Source organism: Gymnogyps californianus, chromosome 5 (genome assembly GCF_018139145.2).
Source record: "Gymnogyps californianus isolate 813 chromosome 5, ASM1813914v2, whole genome shotgun sequence".
NCBI classification, from domain to species: Eukaryota; Metazoa; Chordata; class Aves; order Accipitriformes; family Cathartidae; genus Gymnogyps; species Gymnogyps californianus.
The window spans coordinates 35,983,464-36,009,869 of record NC_059475.1 but is presented as its reverse complement, the minus strand read 5'-3'; the positions used below and the strand labels follow the sequence as shown (position 1 = coordinate 36,009,869).

General features: G+C 36.3%; 1 protein-coding gene across 1 annotated transcript in view; it reads left to right on the top strand.

Moving 5' to 3' along the window:
* Positions 1-7,921: 7,921 nt before the first annotated feature.
* RYR3 (ryanodine receptor 3) overlaps positions 7,922-26,406 on the top strand; it is a 210,869-nt gene continuing 192,384 nt past the window's right edge. Inside the window, exons 1-3 of the mRNA XM_050897083.1 lie at positions 7,922-7,939; positions 8,051-8,170; positions 21,020-21,127. Of these exons, the coding sequence (XP_050753040.1) occupies positions 7,922-7,939; positions 8,051-8,170; positions 21,020-21,127 (246 nt within the window). The remainder of the gene's footprint in view (positions 7,940-8,050; positions 8,171-21,019; positions 21,128-26,406) is intronic.

Genomic DNA, 26,406 nt, shown 5'->3' with positions numbered 1-26,406 from the left:
CTTGAAATCTATAATCAGAATTGCAAAAGGGCAAGTACAAAATATTTGCACCTGGAAGCATCAGAATTAAGTTATCAGCAAATGTTTTGACATGGAGTATGTCTATGAACACACATTGGTTTTAAATGTATATTGATTTTACTGTATTTTAATTGTGGTGTTGCATTTCATTCCCTTGTTGAAATGAACAGTTGTCTTGGTTTATTCTCCCAGTCTTTGTCTTGTTTTTTCTCTTCAAAGAAAAGTCACTGTCAGATTAGGGCTAGGTTTTGCTGGGAGAACTACCCTATGAGTAACAAAGAAAGAAGAAAGGAAAAGAGGACTTCTGTTATCAAGATATTCAAACTAGTGTGCAGGGGAGGGGAAGAGAGAGAGGGGACCTGAGAAAAGGGATAAGTAGGTAGAGCACTCATAGTAGGAAGTTATTTAGGGTAGCAAGGATGTGAGCAAGCTGTGAACCATTCTAAAAGGACCTTCTGAAATTAAGTAACTGCAGCACAATGGCAGATGAAATTCAGGCTAAATGTGAAATTATAGACATGAGGGAAAAAAATAGCAATGTATCTTCATGTTTAAAATTATTGGCTCTGAACTGAAAAGTAAGATCCTGGTGTTATAATAGTTCAATGAAAACATCAGCTTAGTACTTATTAATGGCCAAAAAAGGCAATCAAATATTAGAAATCTCTAAGAACAGAATGAAGAACACAACAGAGAACATCCTTTTGCTATTGCATAAATATGTAAATTTTTCTATACTTTGAATAGTATGTGGAATTCTGGTTACCTCATTTTAAAAAGAAACCATTAGAATGGGAAAATGTTCAGGGAAAGGTCAGATGAGGATCAAGATGACGATCAGATGAGGAACAACTTATTAGGAAGCTAGGACTTTTCAGCCTGGAAAAGACACGCTGAGTGTGACATGATGAGGATGGACAATAATCTTCACTGACTGTTGTGATGCAGGAGCTTGGTAATATTAAATGGAGCTTGTAGGAACCAGGTTGAAAGCAAACACAAGAATTCGATTTTCCTGTAGCTGAGCTGTGTCACTGCAGAGCAAAGGAGGTTGCGAGTTAAAATTTTACATGGATTCAAGACGGGGCTGGACAGGCAGAGGATGGATGGAAGGCATATTCACTTCATGTTCAAAAACTATGTCTGGATCTGAAAATTTCCTGACTTGAAAATAATGGTGCTCAAACCTTGAATCCTGGATAACAGAGAAGAAATCATAGGCAGCATAAGAAATTCTCTTCTGTACTCTGAAGTCAAGATCTTTGCAAAACTCAGTTGCCAAACTCTAGCAAATGTAAAATTCTAGCAAGGATTTGTGTATTCATCTACTGCAGTTTCCACCATACCCTCCTCCCCCCTACTTCAAATTCTTCTAATGGGGTCAGATTTAGGAGAGATTTTTTTCCCTTAGGAAGAGGAAAATCTAGTTCCATGTCCTAGGGCAACACTGTTGTTCAAGCTCCAGCTTAAAAGTAGAAATACTCTTCTATTTCTCAATTAAAAGACTGTAAGATTGTTTTTAAAATGGGCCAAAGACTGTCTGTTTCCTATACTTGTTTTTAGAAATGACTGAAAATATTTTGTGACATTAGCCATGCACTGAAGCTGCGCATTTTGGAGAAAGTTCTGCAAAAAATACAAGTGCATGGAGACAGCTTTGCTGTGAGACCATTCCCCTTGTGAAAGGAAGCGGTGGGCACCCACAAATTTACCAAATCCATCTTTGGTTAGAGCATTGTCAACTCTGTCTAACTCCTTATTTTGTTAAGAAGAATGCAGCCACTGTAGATGGCAATTTCTGGTGAATTTTACTTGTTCTCCAAGATTATTCTAGAAAACTTGAAAGGAATGCAGTCCTGTGGAAGAATCAGTTCGTAGCTAGTGTTCTAATGCTAATCAAGATGTTTGTTTGCTTATATTCTGTGCTTTGTGATACAGTAAGGTACATGAATGGGATGTTTTCTGTCAAAGAGTGAAGGTGGCTGTGGATTTTTACTTCATACATTTCTTTGCAACACTGACTTATAATCAGCAAGTGTCACAGTCTCACAGTAATCAGGCCTGTAAAGAGCATCAACTTGATATGCCTGCTTGTTTTACCATAGAAAACTGGAGCTCTGAGTTTCTTTGTTTAACAGATACGGGTTTTTTTTTAAAGTAATGTACCTTTCTTCATGGAAGGGATATATTATCAAATAAAACTTTTCCATGGTGTTACAGAAGAACAGACTTTCAAAACAATTCCATATCAATTTACATTAAAGTTAGTCATTCATGTGCAAGCACCCACTTGCATTTTTGTGTGCAGCTGTGAGTAAAATACAAGCAAAATATGTATTCTTATTTGAGGAAACAATTTCTTATTACAGTCTACAGGTTTAATAACAAAGCTGATTGAAAACTAATCGGTTTTAGAAAATTAGTGTCATGTCAATTTTATTTTATCAGTTCATTTGCAGTACTGAATATAATAGAGAATATGGAGATTTGGTAGATGTTGAATCGGTAGGTAACGAAGTAAATCTAGGGTGTCATTTTCAAGCAAAATTTGCATATTTTTTATGTGTATGTGTCCTGGTTTTGGTTGGGATGGAGTTAATTTTCTTCTTAGTAGCTGGTACAGTGTGTTTCGGATTTAGTGTGAGAATAATGTCGATAACATGCTGATGTTTTAGTTGTTGCTAAGTAGCGCTTATCCTAAGTTAAGGACTTTTCAGTTTCCCATGCTCTGCCAGCAAGCAGGTGTCCAAGAAGCTGGGAGGGAGCATAGCCAGGACAGCTGACCCGAAGTAGCCAAAGGGATATTCCATACCATAGGACGTCATGCTCAGTATATAAACAGGGGGTAGTTGGCTGGGAGGGGCGGATCGTGGCTCTGGCATCGGTCAGCCGGTGGTGAGCAATTGCATTGTGCATCACTTGTCTTTTCTTGGGTGTTATTATTTTTTTGGTGATATTCCTTTTCATTGCAATTATTATTATTATATTTTTACTATTATTATTTTTATTATTATATTTTATTTTACTTTAGTTATTAAACTGTTCTTATCTCAGCCCATGAGTTTTACATTTTTTTTTTCCAATCCTCCTCCCCATCCCACTGGGTGGGGGAAGGGTGAGCGGCTGCGTGGTCCTTAGTTGCTGGCTGGGGTTGAACCACAACAATATGTAAATGTGCATGTATATATTTATTGTATTGATGGTTTTGTCCTTCTTAATATGAGACATATGGAAGTGTATCTATTGTTGAATACAACCTCTATACAGACTTAAATACATTGTATAAATGACTGTAATTTTTAATTCTGGGATATATATGCAACATAAATGAAGAAGCACTTTCATTAGCTGTTGGAATGTCTTTATTCTCAAATTCTGCGTTGAAAAACTAGTGAAGTGAGCAGAAGCAAGGTCATGCCTACAATACATTGATTCACCTTGATCATTGACTCACTTTGCAGCAAGTCAAGTCATTGATTAATTAAAATCAATTTTGCTTATGTTTTGGCTTATTACTCCATCACAGGAATCTCAGTTTAAGTTCACCATCACTTTATGATGAAACCTAAGGAGGAAGACAGCCTGAAGACCAAGACTAAATACTGTCTGGTAACGAATCACTGGACTGTGGTTCATTAAAAGCTCTTTTTAAAAATTAAATAGTATGCTGCTTAATGCTATATTGCTGAAGGCTAAGAATCACAGCTTTCAGTTAAAGAAATTTTTTAATATTAGACGTACTTTTGCGAAGAGCCAAGTTCTATTTTGGTAACTTGTTCCGTCCTAAAAGCAGAAGATACTGAGTGACTGACTCTCATTTAGAAATACCGTTGTTTCTCAGCCTATGCAGACATTACTATATAGTGCAAGTTCAGATTGCAGCTTCAGCTCTGGCCAAAGCAAATAGAAATTTATGTTTTCAGTACACCGTTAGGCAGTTACCTACTTGCAAAAAAAGAAAACAAATCTCCAAAGCTGTCTTTTTTTTTTGCAAAAGTTATGCATTTGTGTAAATAGATGAATAATACTGGACAGAATTATGACACATTAGCTACATGACACGTGGTAGATTCTGCAGGATTTCAGACCACCTGAAATATATTTTAGTAATATCGATGTGTTTCTATGTATAAATACTCATAGAATTAGGGTTGGAGTTACCTGGTCTGTGTCCTTTTGCTAAAGGACTGACAGATGAATGCTAACCAGAGAAGAGATTTCCAGACAGAAGGGGAGAATTTTCACTTCCTTTTCTTTCAGAAAAAAAAGTTAAAAATTGCTATTCCTCTGTATTTGTGAATAGATATTAATTATGGTAGTACAAAATAGATCTCACGGTTAACTTTATGTAATTATTGACGATGCTACTGGTGAAAACCAGTTAGTAATTGACACTTAGAATGTGTGTACTTTTTCAGGAACAATAGCGAAGGCAGTTTCTTGTGTGAGGCCTACTGGTATTATTTTTCCTTGTGCTCAGTAAATCACAAAAGTATTTTGATCGACCTGAAATTATTCCCCCTGTTTGCTCACTGAAGAAAACCTTGAAAAATTCAGAGAACTTGGATACGACTGTTGCATGTTACAGTTTTGATCTGAAGAGGTGTAATGTGTGGTGGAGAGAGAAGTGTGAATATGTAACAATACCTCAAGCTGATCAGAACTTTGAAGTGGACTTTTTTCTTAAATTAAGCACATTAGATTATCTGAGAAACTTGATCTAAATTAGCCCTTCTCTCGTGAGGTGTTTCACCATTGCTTACAGAGGTCCTTTCCAGCCTATGATTCCGTGCACTCTAAATCTGTTTTATTAAAAAAAAAAAAAACCAACAAAAACCCCCACCAAAATTAAAAGGACTAGAACAAGTTAAATTTCTAAACACGGAAATGTCAGAGCTGCTAGATGAGAAAGGTTGCATTTAAAACACTTATTAAATTTAAAACATTTAAATTTGTTAAATTCCTGGTTGACAAACTGGATCTCAAGGACGTTGTGTGGGGTTTTTTTTTCTTTTGCTTTGCTTTTGGTCATCATTGAGAATCAGCTGTATATAACTTAATGAACAACTCATCACTGCTCATCACATGAGTCTCTGCATCTCATTGGGCATGCAGGCTTCTCCTTGTCATACTAAAAAAGGTATATTGAAGTAAATGGATGAAATTCTGTATAAGAGGAGTGAAGATCAAGGTTAAATGGCTCTGGCACCACGTGTATTTAAAAACTAAGGGAAGAAGAAAATGAGTTTACCAGGAAAAAAGTTTTAGAATACCAGAATTTGTGTGAGAGAAGACTCAAGAAAACAAGATACTGCTGAGACATGGTCTGCAATTTCATTATAGGATAACAACTCCATAAAACTCATTTCTATTAGCGTCTTCAGGCCAGAAAAGCAATTTCAGACCTCAGCTGGAATGATCTTGCTTCAGTAAGTACACTATAATACTGAGTCATCTTAATAGCGAGTCATTGTCTTATTTGCAGATTCTATAGATTCCGCTAATGCCTTATGCTCAGTCCACCTGCACCTGAATGATAAACTCTTTAAAACTCTGCTCCAAAACATTCTGAAATACACTATTATTGCCTCTTTTTAGAAACTCTATTAAAGTTGTTCATCCTATGTGGCAAATACATAGTTTGTTAAATGTTGTAGCACAAATGAAAGGGTACGTTGGAAATTTAGGGGAATAATGTAAAACATCAATGTTGAATGCTACATACAGTCCTTACTTAAGACATTATCAGTATTTTGATTTTGGAGTTACGGAATTTAATGATTGATAAAGACTTTGTGACGCCAGTGTAAATTCTAAAAAGAAATGCTTATTTTTTGAATTCTAGAAAATTAATATTAATTTCATTATGCTAGAAACTCTTGCCCTTTTATGCGTATGGATTTAAAAAGAAAATAGTTCATTTATCTGAGTAATTCTAATTTTAAGTAAGTTTTTATGTATGTTTTCTGAAGGCATAGTTTTATTTTTTAGAAAACTATGATTTACAATAGATACTACGTATATACCTCTGTGGAATGATGAATACTTTAATATAGTAGAGAGAATAAATACAATTTCAGCTATATATAAGTAATTTAATGTAATCCACTGATAAATGCAAGCTAAGTGGCAAATCTCATTTTTATTCTAAATATTGGTATTTATAAATTCATGTTTTAGTGTTTTATTCTTTTTAAATCTCTGAAATATGTGTGTTCAAAGATTGATACAGGAACCAGATGATGAAAAATGTTTTAAAAATCTTTATTTTTATCTTATACATGTTCTAATTTTTCCCCTCAAATAGATATGCTTCTCATGCCAATTTTTAAATATTCATGAACAGAGGGATGTAGTAATGAGTGCTTAATTGTATTTTTTATATTTTGCAATTTATTACACTGAAGTTTAAAAAGCAGGAATATTTTTACTAATGAGTTTGAAAGCTAAGAATTTCAGAGAGCATTTTACAGAAATGGAAGCAGAAGCAGCAAGGGAAAACGAAAATGAATTTGTTTAGCATTAATTAGCTAATTCTGTCTACCTCCTACTTGACTATACATCTTAGAATTGTTTATAAAAATTTCTTGATTTCCCATTCTGTACTGTTAAAAACGCTATTGATTGTTATGCGAAGCTAGATAAGAAAAACACTGTCTGTAACTGCTGATTAGTCTGAAATATAATAGCTGTCCACTTCAGTAGTGGTAAGTAGACAGTGAAGTGTCACCTAAAAGAAGGCCATATAAGTTGCACACACTTGCAAAATCACACAAGTGAAAAATCTGCTTTTGAATTCCCATTTTAAAGGGCATGTCACTTAATTCCTTTGGTGAAAATCACTTTGTCACTCCTAGCTTTTATTTCAAGTGCCAGTAGCTGTGCTACTGTCATAGTATTGCAGTTGCATAAGGGGGCTGGAAAAAGCAGTGCTGCTTTTAGAACATAATTGTTCAAGTGATCTCTGAGTTCAGTACAGGCGGCTGTTGTGTATCTGCTTTGACAATAATAATTGACACCAGTATAACTTCATAGCTGGATGGGACACTGACATATCATATCGCTCTTGTTTTATCAGCTTCCACCCCCTTAAAAACTTCTAAGGCAGTGTCTTTTGGCGAACAGTTACATACCTGTATAAAAATAAGTTCTTCTACGTGCTAGTCTGCAAGTGATGTTTTTCTTGGTTAGTGGACAAGTTTTGGAGAATAAAATTATTTTTAATTCTGTATATACCTTTGACACAGTTGAACACTAAAAATAATCTGTTTTGGCTCGCTTATATCAGCTTTAGTATCATGTGTTAAGAGGTGAATAAGGGCTTGGCACTTTATAAGTAAGTGTCTTTGGCGTTGCGTTACATAATAATTTGTAAAAGAGCTTTTAGAATAATTAGGATAACTAAACAATAGGACTGTTTAATGTCACTTTTCCAGAGTGTTTTTATTCTTGGAATATGTCTTTTGAGGAGCAAGTTCTTATGACTTACTTGAACCGTCACATGAAAAATGCCTCTTGGATCTTTGGTTGTACTCAGAGGTTTCTAAATTAAACAAGACCTTAAAAGTTAAGATCGTGAATTCAGAGGACTTATGTTGAGGGCTTACTGTGCTAACAAAATAAATTTGTTTATATTTAGGTTACTGTTGTTTGCAAAATCACAGTAACAGGTTTTTACTGTAAACATTAAACATGTTTTACTGAGTGAAACCAAATAACAGTGTACTTACAGTCTTTTATGGCACCGTAGCAAGCCACTGCTACAGCAGCAGAAGGACACAACACTTGTGAAAGCCCTGGCAACAGTATGTAGTCTTTGTCACTTTGATATAGTCTTGAATATAAATCTATACATAAACATCTGTTTACGTACACATCAAAAGAATCTCTGCATATGCCCATGATATCAGTTATAGGAGTATGACGTGTTCATTTTCAACAGATTCCATGTTCCAGGATTTCTTAGCATTATAGTGTGTATGTAACTTCCAAATATTTACTTTTTTTCTTGTACCTTGTTTTGTGACAGGATGACGAAGTAGTACTTCAGTGTGTTGCCAGTATTCACAAAGAACAAAGGAAGTTTTGCTTGGCAGCTGAGGGACTTGGGAATCGCCTGTGCTTTTTGGAACCAACATCAGAAGCTAAAGTAAGAAGTTAATACTTTCAACTGGTGTAACTGATCAGTGAATGTTAACCTACTTATTATCCACGAATACATTTAATTACAGTTTCTTTAATGTGATGCTAGATGCACCTTTTTTATGCTTTTCTTTCTGTGACTGCAACATGAGATTTCTTAGAGATTCTAAATATACTTTGAGGCATACCTGTTAACAGCCAAAAGCCACTCTTCTTTAACTATCTGAAATAATTCCTGTAACTGAAATACTTCGTATTTTCAAGATTAAGTCTCCAGACTGTTATTGAGATTTAAGTTCACTAAAAAACTTATTCCTATTACTGCTGTAGGTTCAAATATCTTGATATACTGGATTGATAATTTTAGAAGCATTGTCACCTGTTAGTTACTGGCGTTAAGTGTTGCTTCTGTGTTGATTAATCAGAAAGTTGAGAGTACAGGGAACAGAATTACTAAGTAATTGAAAAGTTTTAAAGATAACAAGTGGCAAATGGAAAAAAGAAGCTAGAGAGCTGTGAAGAAAAAATAAAAGAAAATAGAGTAGTAAGAGGAGCTTGAGAGGAGAAAGAAGAGATGAAACTTTAGACCTGTACTAGCGCAGAATGTTAAGAATAAAGGCAAATGAAGGACCACCTCCTCCCTCTCTTCTTTCTTCTCTCTGCATCGTTTTCTTTTTCTTTGTTTTGTGTCTTTATTTCTTTTCTCTTCTTCCTGGTAATTTATTTCTCCTGATTTTTTTTTTTAGTGGGGTCGTAGTATCTTTTCTCTTGAAATGTTGCCATGTGGTCCTATTTTTAGTCTAAGTATTATGACCATGTTACATCCACAGGGTTTATTTATGCAGTATGAGAGGTCCTTGTTCGTCTCTAAGGTGAAAAATTATGCTGCTTCTAAATTTGCATTTCTTTGCATTCGAAGAGTTCAGTGAGATAATTTATCTCCGCTGTACTTTACAAATCACCAATTATCTTTTCATATGCTTAAGTAAAAGCAGTTAGTTTTCACATATGTATTTTCAACTAGTGTCTTAAAATATTCAACAGGATTGGGAATTTTTTATTAATCGACAGCTCAACTGCAATGTGGTCTATTACTGACGATGACCATCTCAATCTGTAAGACAGCATGTTGCTCATCTTATTATAAGAAAAGGAGAAATGGTATGCATTACTGTAGAATGCCATAGATCTACTTTACATTTCATAAGTGTCTTAGTAGCAGATAATACTACAGAAGCTTCTGAAGTTTGTTTAAAATTAAAAGGTTCAGAAAACTTGCATGTAACTGCTTTAAAAGAGCTTACCAAGGAGCTTTCTGAACTGCTGGTCTTGACTGAGAACAGTGAAAAATTTTGGAAAGAGGCATGTAAATACATCTGTTTGAAAAAAACGAAGTGTAGAAGGTTGATCTGGATGATTAGAGAGTACAATATTTAGCAACAACCCTTAGTGATGGCGCTTACTTCCATTTACATTTGGACAAAACTTTGGTTATGAAATAAGAAAGAGAACACCAAAATGGCACACATCCAGTGGACTAAAAAGTAGTTATTGAATAGAAGTGTTTCTAATCAAATCCTACAGGGTTCTGTTCTCACTGCTATGCTGTTGAGTATTTTTGTCAATTCAGGCATCATTTAAATTAACATATGCATTTTTTTCAGATGATGAAAACATTGGGGAACTTGCAATTGATGAAATCATGCCACACACAGGAAGATCTGTAGTGCCTTGTATATTAATAGAAAGTAGAGGTATATTTCAGTGCTGCCAGTGTAAAGTCTGATAACTGAGCATGTAAATATGCTTACAAAATGGGAAACTATTCTTGTTCCCTGTAAGCAATGTGAAGGTCATGGTGGATGTTACACAGACATAAGTTCCCTGAGTGGTGATGTGCTCAAGGGATCTAGCGTAGTCTTTAGAGGTATAATCAAAAGAAACTTGGTAGGAGATGGGAAGTTACACTATCTCGGCAAATTTGGGTTTTTTTTAATTACCTCTGTGGCAGTGCTGCTGGAATAGAGAGTACAGTCCTGGCATTCAAATTCATAAGAATGTTGATAAAATGGAGATTGCTCCAGGAGGTGCTATGAGAATCATGATTGGAGGAGGGCACAGTCTGCTCAGTTTAAAAAAGGAAAGTATGGACACTGCCTGTAAGCTTCTAAAATGGGAACGTTGACAACAGAAGTCCTTTTATTCTAGACAGCAGAAGACTGTCCTCACTGTTAAAATGGTACTGTTTACCTGAGATGGATTCCTTATCCCTTCCTTATCTCTGGAAATTACTTTATAAAGCTAGATTTCTTCTATGTATTAAGAAGAAGCTGCATTAAAGAAGATTCAAGTCATGTTTATCAACAGAAGTCCAGAGCAGAAAACCGCAGTGATACCTTCTACTACCTTCTCTTCTCCAGTTGACCACTTTAACAAAGCCAAAATCTATTTGCAGTGCATGCAACAGCTTCTTCACTCATTAAACTTTGGCTAAATATTGTTAAATCAAGAAAAGAAATGCTTTTCCATTCACATAATTCTGGAAAACATAACAGGATAGAAAGGAAGAATACTCACTGTATCTATTAATCCCAGAATGAGAAGGTGTAACTTCATGATTAATTTTTTAATTGGGTTGTATGAAGTAAAAGTCAGAAGATAGAAGTAGCTAAAAGGAAAGAGAGGCAAGGAAACAGAAGGTATATTTCTTAAAAAAAAAAAAATTCTTAGAAACTTAAAGAGGAAAAAATGGGGTTTCTGTGGTTGGCCGTTAGCTGTTTTGGTAATTTTTCTGACATGCTGAAGGGCATAACAATTACAAGATACTTCTGTTCAAATTTTACGATAAATCCATAAGCAACTTGCATGTTATTGCTTTACAATTCATTAGTAAAAACTATTACAGTGTTGACTGGCTAATAATTTATATTATGGTGTCTGGATTTTAAATGCACTTTTTAAAAGCACTTTTGTATTAATTCAGTAGTGTGAAATTATGTTCCTCCTGTCTATATAGCTCCTTTTTGAGTTATCAGAAGATGTTTGCCTAAATAATGTCTGATATTTAAAATGTAATGGGAAAAATCTACTTAACTAGAGGTGAAAAATTGTATTTTTTATACTAAACAAGAAATAGCAGAATTGTTGAATGATATGATCTAATTATATTACTTCATTGCTATTTTCCTTGTTTTTAAAATGATACTTTAAAAGATGATGTATTTCAAAGCTGATAGTCTAGTGCGGCAAGGCTAACTTCTACCAATACCTAAGAAAAATATACCTCAAAAGTAATTGCAATATAGTAGCATCTCTTTTAGTAGCAAAGTTGTCGACTAAACTTAAATGCCTGAAGGGAATTATAACTGATTAAGATTTCTGTCCTAATGACAGAATGTAATAGTTTACAGGTCTGGTAAAAGTAAACCTAATAAATCAGTAACCTGCACCAGCCTATGTCAGTGTTTTTTACACTGCAGACTAGAAGATGTGGGCAAAGATTTGGTTAGTAAGCGTATCACGTGCAAGAATTTAATGTTATGATAGTGTCTGGAGGAATCCAGAAGACTGAATTGCATTCAAAGTGTAATGTGGGAGCTGGATTTTCCTGTTAGCTATTTTATGGACCTCCATTTCCCCCTATGCAACCCAGCACAAACTTAGCATAATTATATATAAATGGTTAAAACTGCCCTACAGCTATTTGTGGTCTTATTTTTTGTGGTCTTGCTGCATTTTGCTGTCTATTCTAAGAACCTACAAGTGAAAACTAGACCGGTGTGTGTTATTGACTGGCTTAGGATGGGTAGCTCTCCTTCACTACTGATGATTAGGTATGCACATACCTTTAAAATGTTAATAAATAATACCAAATTGTGAAAATACTATGTTTTATCAGTAAATCACAGTGTACCTTACAGAAGAAAATTTTTCTCTGGTGTCTCCCTTTTAAATGGAAAGCTAAGACAGATGACTGTATCTATGGTCAATCAGAATTCTGTGAAAGTAGTAGCTTGCTGTTCTATTCTGTACTTTCTATAAAGTATTTTGAGCTGTTTGAGAGAGAAATCCTACATACTGATAGATTTTTTTAAAAAAAATTTATTACAAAGCATGGCCCCTTTTCATTGCTGTAGGTCTTCATTTTTTTATAACTGCTTGTGTTGCTCCTCTCTAGCTACTGTATCTGTTTCTTCATGTCACCTCTCCTATCAGCTTTGACCTATTGATATAGTTTACCTGCTCTCTGCTCTTCCTCCAGAAATCAATTTAGATGAAAATAAAGTAATTTGACCTGGACTCCGATTCATTTCTGTGAGAAAATAGAGTTATTTTAAGACTCAGGTTTTTTGCAGATCTATTGAACATTTCCAGTTCAGTAGCTAGCTTTATTTATCCTAACACCTCATTTGGAAAAATGAGGTATATTCAGTGTTACGCGTGTGTTGATGGAAAACTGGTAACTCTATTTCCAAACAGGTCTTTCATGTAATCTCAGAAATGAACATTTTCTTCCTATAAAAAGAGCAGCTGTCAGGGTAGAACTGTCAATTGTTTCTTCAGATTTACTTTGCAAATTTATGTAGGTTTCCTATATCAAATTTGTCTTTTTGTTTATCTTCCTGTATGTATGGACAAGACTGCGCAGAGGTGTGCTGGAAGAACTCCCAAAAACTCTCATTGGGTTTGAAGAACTATTTATTCCAAAGTCCTGCTTTCTTTTATCGTATATCTTATCAGTCTACTTATTCTGCTACACAAATTCATTTACAGTAATGCTTGCTCGGCATATCTTTAAATGCCTGTAAAATAAAATACTTTATTCTCCATTTGAATTTTTTCCTTTATTGATGATTCTTGAAAATGATGTTGTCTTCTATATGTTCATCCCAACTTCCCATAGCCAGAACGGGGATAAATACCTATGCCTATTGTTACTTTACAGCAGATTTTTAAAACCTTATCTTAGTACCTGAACAGATTTTGGTTTTCATTTCAGCATAAAGATTCCTGACATGAATATTTCCCCATCTTCTACCTGTAGCTCTCACCTCTCAGTATTCTTGTTTCACTGAACATCCCTTATTGGCACTTTTTTTTTTTTTTGTGGGATTCCATTACAATACAACATTACACAGAGTTGGGGAAAAAAAACATAGATTAGCAGATGGTCGAGATTTTATTAAACCCTTTTTAGTTGTGTAATTATTAAGAGTGTAAAATGGTCTGCCACACAGAGATTGTTGAATATCAAACTTATGAAACAGTATCATTTGCAAAAAGACCAGAAAACAAATGAGCCTTGACAGACTCAATAGTTAATTTTTAAATTATTTTTAATATTTTTTGGAAAAAAAGGAAGCAATCTAGATTAATTAAGGTGGTCAGTTGCTACTTAGGTCATGTACCATCCACATAAATTACCTTTCACTGGTATTTCTCAGGTCAGTGGAATTTAAAAAAGAATTTGTTGCCATCCAACCACAGAAATGGGGTATGTGATAGCATGCGTATGTTAGCTTATTGTGTAACACTGCAACTTTGAAAGAGGGGTTAGCTGCTCTAAGTCGTGGGTGGAAAAATCATTAATTTCACAGTTCTCAGTGTCAATATTCTTAAATAAAACTGAATGCTCCATAGGCTATGAAAAAGAATAAGAAGTGAAAAATTAATTGCGTTAACCTAAGATGTGCGTTTTATACAAACTGTGACTAGGAGTACATTGTTTTAGAGTGTGTCTTTCAATAATACAGCACTAAAGTAAGGGCTGCAACAATTTTCAAATCAAAATGCAGGCCTATGTGGCACAAGACCAGTGGCCAGTGAAACAGATGGGAGTCCTTTCGTTGAGTTGGTAGGTGTTGGATCATACTGATTATGCCATATTTAGTTTGGAGTGGGATTAAGTGCCAGAGGTAGTCTGATGCTGATTAAAACTATATTACCAGTTATGTTATTTTTTCGCAGATAAAATTCCAGTTTAGTTCCTGAATTTAAGTTCCATGTTGAAAATAAAAAGACGTTATAAAGTTTGTTGTTGGGATTTTTTTAAATTTGAATGTACTTCAAGGACAGCATGGTTTAACAGATACTCAAAGTGTCTTAATAAAATGGATGCTGCATAATCTGAAAGCTGCCACAGGATGACAACAGAAAAATATCTGGTTTTTTTGTTTGGGTTTTTTTGTTTGTTTTGAGGTTTTTTTTTTTAATAATGATGTGGCTTATTTGCCTGCTAGGTGCAATTAAAGGCAGTAAAGTAATGGGTGAAGTATTACTCAGAGGTTTTTTTTACCTGTCTGGTTCATTCAGAAGTAGAGACTATTTAATGTTGTATAGATTTTTATGTTCATAGCAATAAAATATTCTAAATGAGTCTTTCCAGATTTTACTAATAAATATGAGACACAAAATCTAACCTAGTTTCATATGTAATTCATTTCACTGAGAAATGACATTATCTTTCTGTGTCTGGTTATATGAGAGGCCTTGAATGTAACCTGTTAAAGAGTAAACTTCCAGTTACAATCTGCGTGCACATGTGTGCAGGTATATGGATGCTACATACACACATGCACACACACATCTATATGTATAGTATGAGTTTATATAACAGAGTATGTTGTGTGTGTATACATGTACACAGATGCAGTTAATGAATGCTAAAAAAAATAGTACCCCATAGTGGAGATGAGTGATGACAAGTATTACGGTTTACATTGTTCCTGTTGCAGTTAATGAAATTATTAACTACTTACTGCTTACAATTATTTAGTCGCATAATGTCCTGGTTTCGGCTGGGACAGAGTTACTTTCTTTTTAGTAGCTGGTACAGTGCTGTGTTTTGGATTTAGTGTGAGAATGATGTTGATAACACTCTGAGGTTTTAGTTGTTGCTAAGTAGCGCTTATCTTAAGCCAAGGACTTTTCAGTTTCCCATGCTCTGCCAGCAAGCAGGTGGCAAGGAGCTGGGAGGGAGCAGAGCCGGGGCAGCTGACCTGAACTAGCCAAAGAGGTATTCCATACCATGGAACGTCATGCCCAGTATATAAACAGGGGGGAGCTGGCCGGGAGGCGCGGATCGCGGTTCGGGAACTAACTGAGCATCGGTCAGCGGGTGGTGAGCAATTGCATTGTGCATCACTGGTTTTTTTTTCTTCCCCCCCCCCCCCCCTTCTTTTGTTGCATTCCTTTTCATTACTATTATTATTATTTTTCATTATTACTATTGTTAGTATTATATTTTACTTTAGTTATTAAACTGTTCTTATCTCAACCCACGAGTTTTACTTTTTTTTCCTTTGCTTTCCTCCTCCTCACCCCACTGGGAGGGGGAGGGGGAAGCGGCTGCGTGGTGCTTAGTTGCTGGCTGGGGTTAAACCACGACAGCCTTTTTGGCGCCCAACGTGGGGCACGAAGGGTTGAGATAACGACAGATCTGATCAGAGTGTGTTAAAACAAACTTGTTATAAGTATTCATTGTATTGGTTTGATAGTTACTGGTTACAATGTGGGTTCGTTTGCTCTCAAAGTTGGTGTTGTGGTTCTTGAAATTGCGTTATGTAATGCCCTACTTGCAGTATATGCTCCCTGTTGTGCTGTTTATCATCGGTGGGAACCGGGCTAGAGTTATCACGTTGTTGTTGTTTGTAACACTGGTTTATGATATGATAGAAGTGCAAGCCGTGAAACTAATCGGGTGTTTGTACTCAGCATTGTTGTCACCTCTGTACTTCGGGAGCTGCCTATGGGAGACTATTAATAATTGTACCTTTTACCTTTTCTCCTCTGGGAACCAATCTGTGGAGGAGAGATCTCCGTACTTCGGGTGCTATCTCCTAGAGAATATTAATAACTGCACTTTTTACCTTTTCTCCTCGGGGAGCCAACCTATTGGGGAGACATCTTCCCACATCTTCCTTTTCTTTACCAGGTTAATTGCAATAGCATTGAAGGAGTTTGTAAATTTTGAATATCCTTGGGATGTTGAACTTAGTATGGTCGTACTGCTAGGAATCAGCCTGTTCCTGAACGTGATTCAGATCTTGCCTAGGGTTAAACAACTATTTAAAAGTACCACCCAGAGATCAGCTCCCATGACTGCAGCTACTCAAACCCCAGCAACAGGCACTGTGGCTACTCAAACTCTGGCGACAGCTACTGCAGCTACTCTAATCCCTATGACAAGCGCTGTGGCTACTCAAACCCCAGCAACAGGCACTGTGGCTACTCAAACTCTGGCGACAGCTACTGCAGCTACTCTAATCCCTATGACAAGCACTGTGGCTATTCAAACCCCAGCAACAGGCACTGTGGCAACTCAAACCTTGGCGATGGATGATGCAGCTGAACTAGAGGATCAACCGGTGCCAATATCAATCGCCCCTATACAGAAGAGGAAATATACAAAAAAATCAGCTCGCTTAGCGAAGGATGAAGGTGAAGCAGGGCCATCACGAGAACAGGAGGAAGAGGCAGAACCGGAGATAATCACCCGGTCACTATCCCCGAGTGAGCTGCGAGATATGCGAAAAGACTTCAGCCGTCATCCAGGCGAGCACATTATCACCTGGCTGCTCCGATGCTGGGATAATGGGGCAAGTAGCTTGGAATTAGAGGGTAAGGAAGCCAAGCAATTGGGATCCCTTTCTAGGGAAGGGGCATTGACAAGGCGATTGGGAAAAAGCCACAAGCCCTCAGCCTCTGGAGGCGGCTTCTATCGGGCGTGAGGGAAAGGTATCCCTTCAAAGAAGATGTTGTATGTCAGCCAGGCAAGTGGACCACCATGGAGAAAGGTATCCAGTACCTGAGGGAATTAGCTGTGCGGGAGATGGTTTATTATGACCCAGACGATGGGCAGTTACCCACAGATCCAGATGAAGTCCAACGTTCACGACCCATGTGGCGGAAGTTTGTACGAAGTACACCATCATCGTATGCCAGTGCATTGGCAGTAGTGGACTGGAAAGATGAGGAGGGACCAACAGTAGATGAATTGGCTCGCCGACTTCGGCAATACGAAGAAAGTCTCTCTTCCTCCCTCGTCGCGGCTGTGGAGAAACTGCCAGACACGCTAGCCGAGAAATGGTCCCAAGAGTTCCAGCGATTTGAGGATAAGTTTGGCCGCCCACCTGTACGGACCAATACCTCAGCTATTAGGAGAAGGTATTCTTCTGGGCAAGAGAGAAGAGAGAGAAGGTATATACCACGGGGTACCCTGTGGTTTTACCTGCTTGACCACGGAGAGGATATGAGAAAGTGGGATGGAAAACCTACCTCAGTCCTAGATGCACGGGTACGGGAATTGCGAGGAAAAACAACTACAAATGAGGGTTCTTCCAGGAAAATGGTTGCTTCAGCCTCCAGTGAGCACTGCGAGCGGTGTGGCCGACAAAGTGGAAGGGCTGATCTTACTCCTGATTCTATGAAAAGGAATTCTAATCCATTTTTACAAGTGAGTGGAGAATCCTATGATCAGTACTAGAGGGGCCCTGCCTCCAGCCAGGCGGAGGAGAGGGACAACCGGGTTTACTGGACTGTGTGGATTCGATGGCCTGGCACATCAGATCCACAGGAGTATAAAGCTCTAGTAGACACCGGTGCACAGTGTACTTTAATGCCATCAAGCTATAAAGGGGTAGAAGCTATTTGTATTTCTGGGGTGACAGGGGGATCTCAACAGTTAACTGTATTGGAGGCTGAAATAAGCCTAACTGGGAATGAGTGGCAAAAACACCCCATTGTGACTGGTCCAGAGGCTCCATGTATTCTTGGCATAGATTATCTCAGGAGGGGGTATTTCAAGGACCCGAAAGGGTACCGGTGGGCCTTTGGTATAGCTGCCTTGGAGACAGAGGGAGTTGAACAGTTGTCCACCTTGCCCGGACTCTCTGAGGACCCTTCGGTTGTGGGGTTGCTGAGGGTCGAAGAACAACAGGTGCCAATTGCTACCACAAGGGTCCACCGGCGGCAATATCGCACCAACCGAGACTCCCTGATTCCCATCCATACGCTGATTCGTCAACTGGAGAGCCAAGGAGTAATCAGCAGGACTCGCTCACCCTTTAACAGCCCCATTTGGCCAGTGCGAAAGTCTAATGGAGAATGGAGACTAACAGTGGACTATCGTGGCCTGAATGAAGTCACACCACCACTAAGTGCTGCTGTGCCAGACATGCTAGAACTTCAATATGAACTGGAGTCAAAAGCAGCCAAGTGGTACGCCACAATTGATATTGCCAATGCATTTTTCTCAATCCCTTTGGCAGCAGAGTGCCGGCCACAGTTTGCTTTCACTTGGAGGGGCGTCCAGTACACCTGGAATCGACTGCCCCAGGGGTGGAAACACAGCCCCACCATTTGCCATGGACTAATCCAAAATGCACTGGAATTAGGTGAGAACAGCCAATAGATTAAATTGTATGCTATTAATTGCTATATAATCCTGCCACTGTATGTCATCATTATTATAATTATTATGTGCTATATTAATGGTATTATAGTAAGAATTACTTAGATTAATGAAGAATGAACTTTGACAAAGCTGAGTGAAGTGCAGTAGTGATGGAACCAGGAATGACTTCAGCATGCAACAATCCGACACCACACACCATCCTCCTGCTGCGCCCAATGTCACCTGCCTGCCACATCACACCGAAGCCCAATCCTGTTCTACCGACTGAGCGGACTTTGCATCATCCCTCCTGCCCAGACAGACTGTTACGATAGATGGAGCTCAAAGTCATGGACTGAATGAACTCAACACACATTTGATAGAGATGGCCCATAGATCGCGGGAATGATATCTATACGTATATATTAAAAGACAGGAAAGGTGATGGTGATTAATTGGAAATGTATTGGAAAGTGTGGGATCTGGGCATAACGTAAATGGTATAGAATAAGGGGTGGATATTGTCCTGGTTTCGGCTGGGACAGAGTTAACTTTCTTTTTAGTAGCTGGTACAGTGCTGTGTTTTGGATTTAGTGTGAGAATGATGTTGATAACACTCTGAGGTTTTAGTTGTTGCTAAGTAGCGCTTATCTTAAGCCAAGGACTTTTCAGTTTCCCATGCTCTGCCAGCAAGCAGGTGGGCAAGGAGCTGGGAGGGAGCAGAGCCGGGGCAGCTGACCTGAACTAGCCAAAGGGTATTCCATACCATGGAACGTCATGCCCAGTATATAAACGGGGGGAGCTGGCCGGGAGGCGCGGATCGCGGTTCGGGAACTAACTGAGCATCGGTCAGCGGGTGGTGAGCAATTGCATTGTGCATCACTGGTTTTTTTTTCTTCCCCCCCCCCCCTTCTTTTGTTGCATTCCTTTTCATTACTATTATTATTATTTTTCATTATTACTATTGTTAGTATTATATTTTACTTTAGTTATTAAACTGTTCTTATCTCAACCCACGAGTTTTACTTTTTTTTCCTTTGCTTTCCTCCTCCTCACCCCACTGGGAGGGGGAGGGGGAAGCGGCTGCGTGGTGCTTAGTTGCTGGCTGGGGTTAAACCACGACACATAAGAAAGATGCAAGAGTTCACTTTACCTCAATAATATATGTAACAATTATCTCTCTCTCTCTCTGTAATGTATGCAATTTCAGTGTCAAGTCTTTGGCCTAGAAGTCTTTTCCAAAACGTGTTTGAAAACACCAAAAAAAGAAATAATCAGAGTCTATAGTAGAGATTAACGGGTGGGAATTCCAAGACTGTACTTGATTAACTTCCTATAAAGACTTCGCTTCAGCAAGTTTAGAAATCTCTTAATTATATCGTTTCCCTTTTCACCACCTTAAAACTCAGCATTATCAAGAATTTTATTCCCTCCTGTCACACTGATCTAAAAAAGAAAAAGGAGTGTATATCCAATTCAAAGCTCATTCATAGCCATGATTTATATCATAAATCACAGAATACTGAATCATTGAGGTTGGAAAGGACCTGTGGAGATCATCAAGTCCAACCCCTCTGCTCGGAGTAGGTTCAGCCAGAGCAGATTGCTCAGGACACTGTCCAGTCAGGGTTTGAATATCTCCAAGGATGGAGACTCCACAACCTCTCTGGGCAACCTGTTCTGGTGTTTACCATGCTCACATTGAAAAAGACTTTTTTCCTCATGTTTAAATAGATTTCCTGTATTTCAATTTGTGTCAATTTCCTCTTGTCCTTTCACTGGGTACCACTGTGTAGAGTCTGGCTCCGTCTTCTTTGAACTTTCCTGTCACATATTTTTATACATTGATGATTCCCTTTGAGACTTTTTTTCTTGGACACGTCTTTCCTTGGACACATCAGTGCCAATAAATTGAAAAAAGTCTGCTGTTCTTGAAGTGAATGTAAGTTTCATGTTTCAAAACCAGCAGACATATTGATCCAACAGTTGAGAAGATCTCCTAAAATAGTTCATATTATTATATCATAAGATTCTGAATCTTTGTGGTTTAGTGACAGCTGTAAATATGTTCAGAATGTCAACCTTATACGTCAAATAAGATCATACACCTTCTCTTCTGTTTTGTCAGTGACGTTAGAGAACAAATACAATGTTCATGGTGTAATTCTAAAAGACAGGAAAGCAATAATACGTAGAGAAAAACTTTTCGTGTTTGAAGCTGAAGATGTTTCGTTTTACTGTGAGGAATACAGCTCTAGGAAAAGTAAAGTTACTGCACTGACAAGTTATGAAGAATGGATTTATATTATTTTCGTATAGCGAAATAGCACATATCTCAAAAACAAATGAGTAAACATTAAGTATGGATTTTAAAATTAAAATACCTGTGTGTTCAAACACACTTTTCATCCTGTTCACTTGCTCCGCTGATCTGTTCTTGCACTGTTTAATTTATTTTTACAGTATGTTCCTCCGGACCTTTGCATCTGTAATTTCGTCCTTGAACAGTCCCTATCTGTCAGAGCCCTTCAAGAAATGCTGGCCAACACAGGCGATAATGCTAGTGAAGGGGTAAGTAAACTGACATCAAAGAATATTAAATTTCTGAATATGGATTGTTCTCATTTTTCTCCTTGGTCCAAGATTTTCTAGGAGAGGGGCCTCATGTCATAGCAGATTCTTCAGTTTTCCTGTTTTCCTGGAACATTATTGCTCCGCTACTATAATCATATTCATTTCTCTTTAGCATTGAGGAGCAGGTGCAGTTAGTCTTTTGAAATATTTACAAAAATCAGAAACATCATCTTCAGAGATCATTTATTACCATCAGTCCAGAGCTGGATACTGAAAAAGGAATAAGAGAACCCTTGGACTGAGTCTGGCTTTTATGAACCTGAGGAGAGTATATGAGATAGGTTTTGTCTGAAACATAAATCATTGCCATAAAAGCATTATTGTATTATAGTGCTATTTATTAATGAGGAAAGGAGAATTATTTTCTCATCATGTAAACACTCTATCTCATTTCACTGACATAAGAAAGTCTTTCAGGTATTTGGATTTAATTTGATTTATCCTCACATGAAATTAACAGCTAGAAATTAAGTCCTATCAATGAAACAAAGTGACAAATTTAAAATCTATTTTAGTTCAGATATAAAAACACAATATTTTTCTCTGTAGTTGTGTGACTAAACAGTTTCAGTATAATTCAAGTTATTTAATCTGTGGTAACAAGCAAGAATTGTTGGATAGAAACAGTAATTCCAAAATTCTCTTCTTTGGGTGTCTTAATTTTTTACTATATTAGCACAAGCATACTTACTGGAATGCTTACAGTATAGTGTGAAGTGACTTTGCAGTAAAGTAAAATATTGTAACTATGCTTGCATTTCATATTACTAAAGTTTCAATTGAATTATCACTTCTTATCTAAGATATACTAAGAATGACTGAAAGAGGACTTTTACACTGGAGTGATCAGGATGCCAAAAAACCCCTGTGCACTTTATTATATGTTATTTATTATTGACAAAGTTATTTAAGAACTGTATTTTTTATAGAACTTCTAAGCTATTTGTTTGGCAAAAGGTGATGGTGTTGTAAGTAAAAATTAAGCCTAATCCAAACCCCAGATACAGATTTGCCTGTATTTTTAATAATCTGCATGAACAATGATCATTTTTCAATGATCAGCTGAACCTCGTTGCTAGTTGTTGAGATGAGACAGACTTACCTCTCATCTACGCACTAATACTTCTGGAAGTTTTAGAAGTTACACTTGCTGTTGCATTTGTGAATTGCTTGTAAGTAGGTAATTTAGGTAAATTGTCTATAATTCTATACACTTAGGTAGAGCTTGTGTTTCTCTGAAAGTAAATGAAATCGACCTATGGTCTGCACTCAGTAGGTCACTGCTCTGTTATATTCATATGTATATGTTTTAGGAATTTAAAATAATATGTGACATCACCTTTATTGTTCTATTCAGTGAACAACTGAAATCTGAAAAAAACTGGAAATACCACTTCTTAATGTATGGGGTGAAGTATTATTAACAAATTAATATTAAATGAGACTTTACAGTGTTTATTTGTTATGACATAACAAATTCCATAGATTCCGTAATTGCTTTCTGGCACCATGAAACCCACAAACTTGTGTAAATAAAAATATTCTGCGTTTCACTCTCACTTAGAGTTAAATTTGGTAGTAGTCACATGTATGTCTCTTAAAGTTGACTAAACTCTTGAATTTGTTGTGTGCAACCTCAGTGCATTGATGTTTACCATACCTCTCAGATTTTTGCTGCCTGATCAGATCAGTTTGCTATTATCTTCTGTGATGCTGTGCTTTAGTTGATTTCCCAGCATAGTCCAAAAGCCTGCGTGGAAGACTTATCTTAATTTGATTGCTTTGACCCTAACTCTCCAATTTCAGCTGAATTGAATTGAATTGAACTTTTATTCTCTTATGAACAGAGCATGATAAAACTCTATGGCTTTACTTATTTTATGAGACTAAATGGCAACTAATTACGATGCAAATAATCTGCAGAGCTAAATATTCTGACCGTTTTCATTTTTATTTTATGTAGAACCAGAAAACTCAAATTTTCTTTGAGTTGTATTTTTTCTTTTATTGTACTTACACACAGAGTTAAGACTCTGTCACATTAAGCAAAAGAAAAAATGGATGTCTGAGGAAGAAACCAAACATAAAAATACAAGTAATCTCAGTATTATCTAAAGAAATTTACTTAAAGATAACATTTCACTATAATATTTTTTTTGGTCAAATATAAATTTATGCTGAATTTGTTTCATGATGAGTGATTTCTTTTGATTTCTTTCTGGGATTCATATACTGTGCATGCAGTTTTAGTGTTTTCTTCCTTTTTAGTGCAATCCTAGAAAATAAAATAGAATAATATGTGGGAGGAGGGGAATTTTATGATTTAAGTAAATTTCTTAGAAGGGAGAATCAAAAGGGTGTTTTATTTACTTGAGGCTAATTTTTTAATGTCATATCCATCTATGCAGAAGTGATACATTCAAAATGCATATTATTTTTCTAAAGATGAAAATGGCTATAGAATAAATTTTTTATTTTTTTTTCTCTGGAATTATAAATTGCCATTCATTCTTTAGTCTCGTCATTGTTGTGCAACAATTCACCATTTTAAAACACTTTTCAGTTTTATCTATTTGTAAATCAGATGCATCAAAGCACTGCTTAAGAATTTGTTACCCAACAGTGAGCCGTGTTTTTCACAGGAAATCTAAGTGAAACTAGCTGTGACTGGCTGTGCAATGATTACTTATTGAAACTTTTAATAGACTGTATGCGTGAGGTAATAAGGAAGGACAAAAAAATAGTTTTTGAAAACATTTTTATTTTTCAAAAAGATAAAAGTAAAGGTGGTCAAATATATATCTTAATTTATAAAATTTTCACTTTAAATCAAACAATTTGCCAAAGCTCTCTATCATCCCAAAGAAACTAACAGTAATGATGGAACTTGCCTTTTAAAAAAAAAAAAATAATTAATTGCTGCAAGCATTCAAGGTGAGCTATGGAGTCTCTTATTTTTGAAGGAAAAAATTTCACTTTGCAAGATGGCTTCTCAATTATATAAAATTATAAAGATGTTTAGAATGCTTCTGGATTAAAACTCCTCATGATTTCATGCAGATCTGTAAATATTGACTCAAAACTAGGATTTGTTTTTATCTGAATAACATGGCTGCAGTATTTAAATTTTAAAAAATGAAGAGAAGGTTGCTATTTAAGAATGATTGACAAGAAAAAGTGAAACTACAGTTTTATGCTTTCACAATTTTATAATGCCATCTTCGGTACCTGCCTTTCATTCTATTAAAGAATATTCTTTTTTTTTCTCTGTAAGCTTGTTTCTGTTGTACTTTATGTGTGGAAATTATATCAGTTCAATTAGGAGATACATATATTCAGGACATGTAGCACCAAGGTATGTAAACCATATTCATATAGAAATATATGTATGCACGCATAGAGGGAGCATTCTTACTGTCTGTTTTATGCTCTTTTAATCCTCTAAGTTAGGCACAGTTCAGCAAGCTAAAATCGTGAGGTGCATTTTGTATTATAATCAATGGATAGTGGCCATAAGTCTATAGGAGTGCAGTTTAGGATAAACTACAGGAAGTGTCTTGAAATGCCCTAAGGTACTGTATACATTGTGAACACTGTTTGCATAGTATACATGGTGGAATAAAGTAATTTCTAATGAGAAATTTTCTTATGTGTTGAGAGAATTGTTGCAGGTTCATACGTTTAATACTCAAAACTTCAGTGATGGTAGTCCAGTAGGTCTCCATCAGGTTATTGTTTCAAATGCATGAAACCAATGATTTTATTATTTTATTTACTATTTTTAAAAATTCTTTCATAGTACAATATTAGAATTAAACTATGGTAGTGATACATCAGCATAAATAGCAAAATAGAGTATAATGAGGAATTCTTGAATGCACCTCAGGAATTAACTCTTTTGTACCAAGTTGGGACAGCATCTAAATAGTGAATAGGTTAAATGGTATAACCATGAAATTATTGGATACAAATTTTGGCCTTTACCATAATAAACAATTATTATTATAGTTTATAAATCAAAATCCCTTAGATATTTTCTGTCTTTTTTATATCTTACAAATTAAGAGAGAAATACGGTATTGAAATAACAAATATGGATTCTATTTAAAAAATAGAAAAGAGAGTCAGCTTGAAAAGAGAAACGGAAATAAATTGATGTCTTATGATCACTTATTGTTTTAATTCCGTATTAATTTGTCATTCTTGTAGCCATCTTTCTTGTTTAGATTGCATGGGGATGAGATATGTACTATAGGAAGACTGTGTATTATATATACTCAGAAAGACTTCAGTCTTTCAGTTAACGTTGTCTCATCACATGCTGCTATTTGATTCACAGGTGTTAAATTCTTCCTTCATTTTTACTTTTTGAGAAGTAGAAGAACCTTTATTTTTCTGTGTAACTTAGCAGCAGGATAACCACAACCTACGGGCTTATTCTGCACTCCAGATCTTTAACTGGCCCGTGTCAGGGCACAGCTCAGGGAAGCTGGAGTTCTGCTCTATCACCTCTGATCTTGCAATGTCAGCCTTTGCCTACATGGTTTTCAGACCTCATTGTTGTTGACCTCTTGTTTTCCACTGTTTTCTCCAGTTTAAAGTGTAATTTTTGAGTTTTGCAATTACATTGCTTTCTAGACAATTGAACTCTTGATAAAAAAAGCATTTGCTTAGGGAAAGTAAGATTGATTTAAACACTTCTAGGACTCCTAAACAATAACACAATTTTTATTATTTCCAAAATATTCACTCAAAAGCTTAGCCAAAAGATTTAATCTGAGATTCTAGTAATATATGAATATTTCTGTTTGGGATTGGCAGTAGAGGACAAATAATCTCTTCAGTAAAAATGATCATACTGTTGCTTTGGGGGCAGTGGACAATAAAAAAGAAAATGTAGTCTTACTTATTCCGAAACTACCTTGCCCTGCATTTATTTTGAAGCTGGGTACTATCCATTGGGGAAATTGTAATAGGAACACAGCAGTTCATATAAATAGGAAGGATGAAATAAGAAATGAAAGCCTGAACAATAAGGCAAGAAAGTTTCTTTCTGGACCACAAGGATTTGTTACATTCAGAGAAGGTGGACTCTTAATTAGCTTCTGTCAACAAACTGTTGGTAAAATGGATGGGTTATTTTTTAAGTTACAATTAACTGATTCTGTTTTGAGACATATGTCATAACTACCAATCAAGTTAAATATTTTGTATTA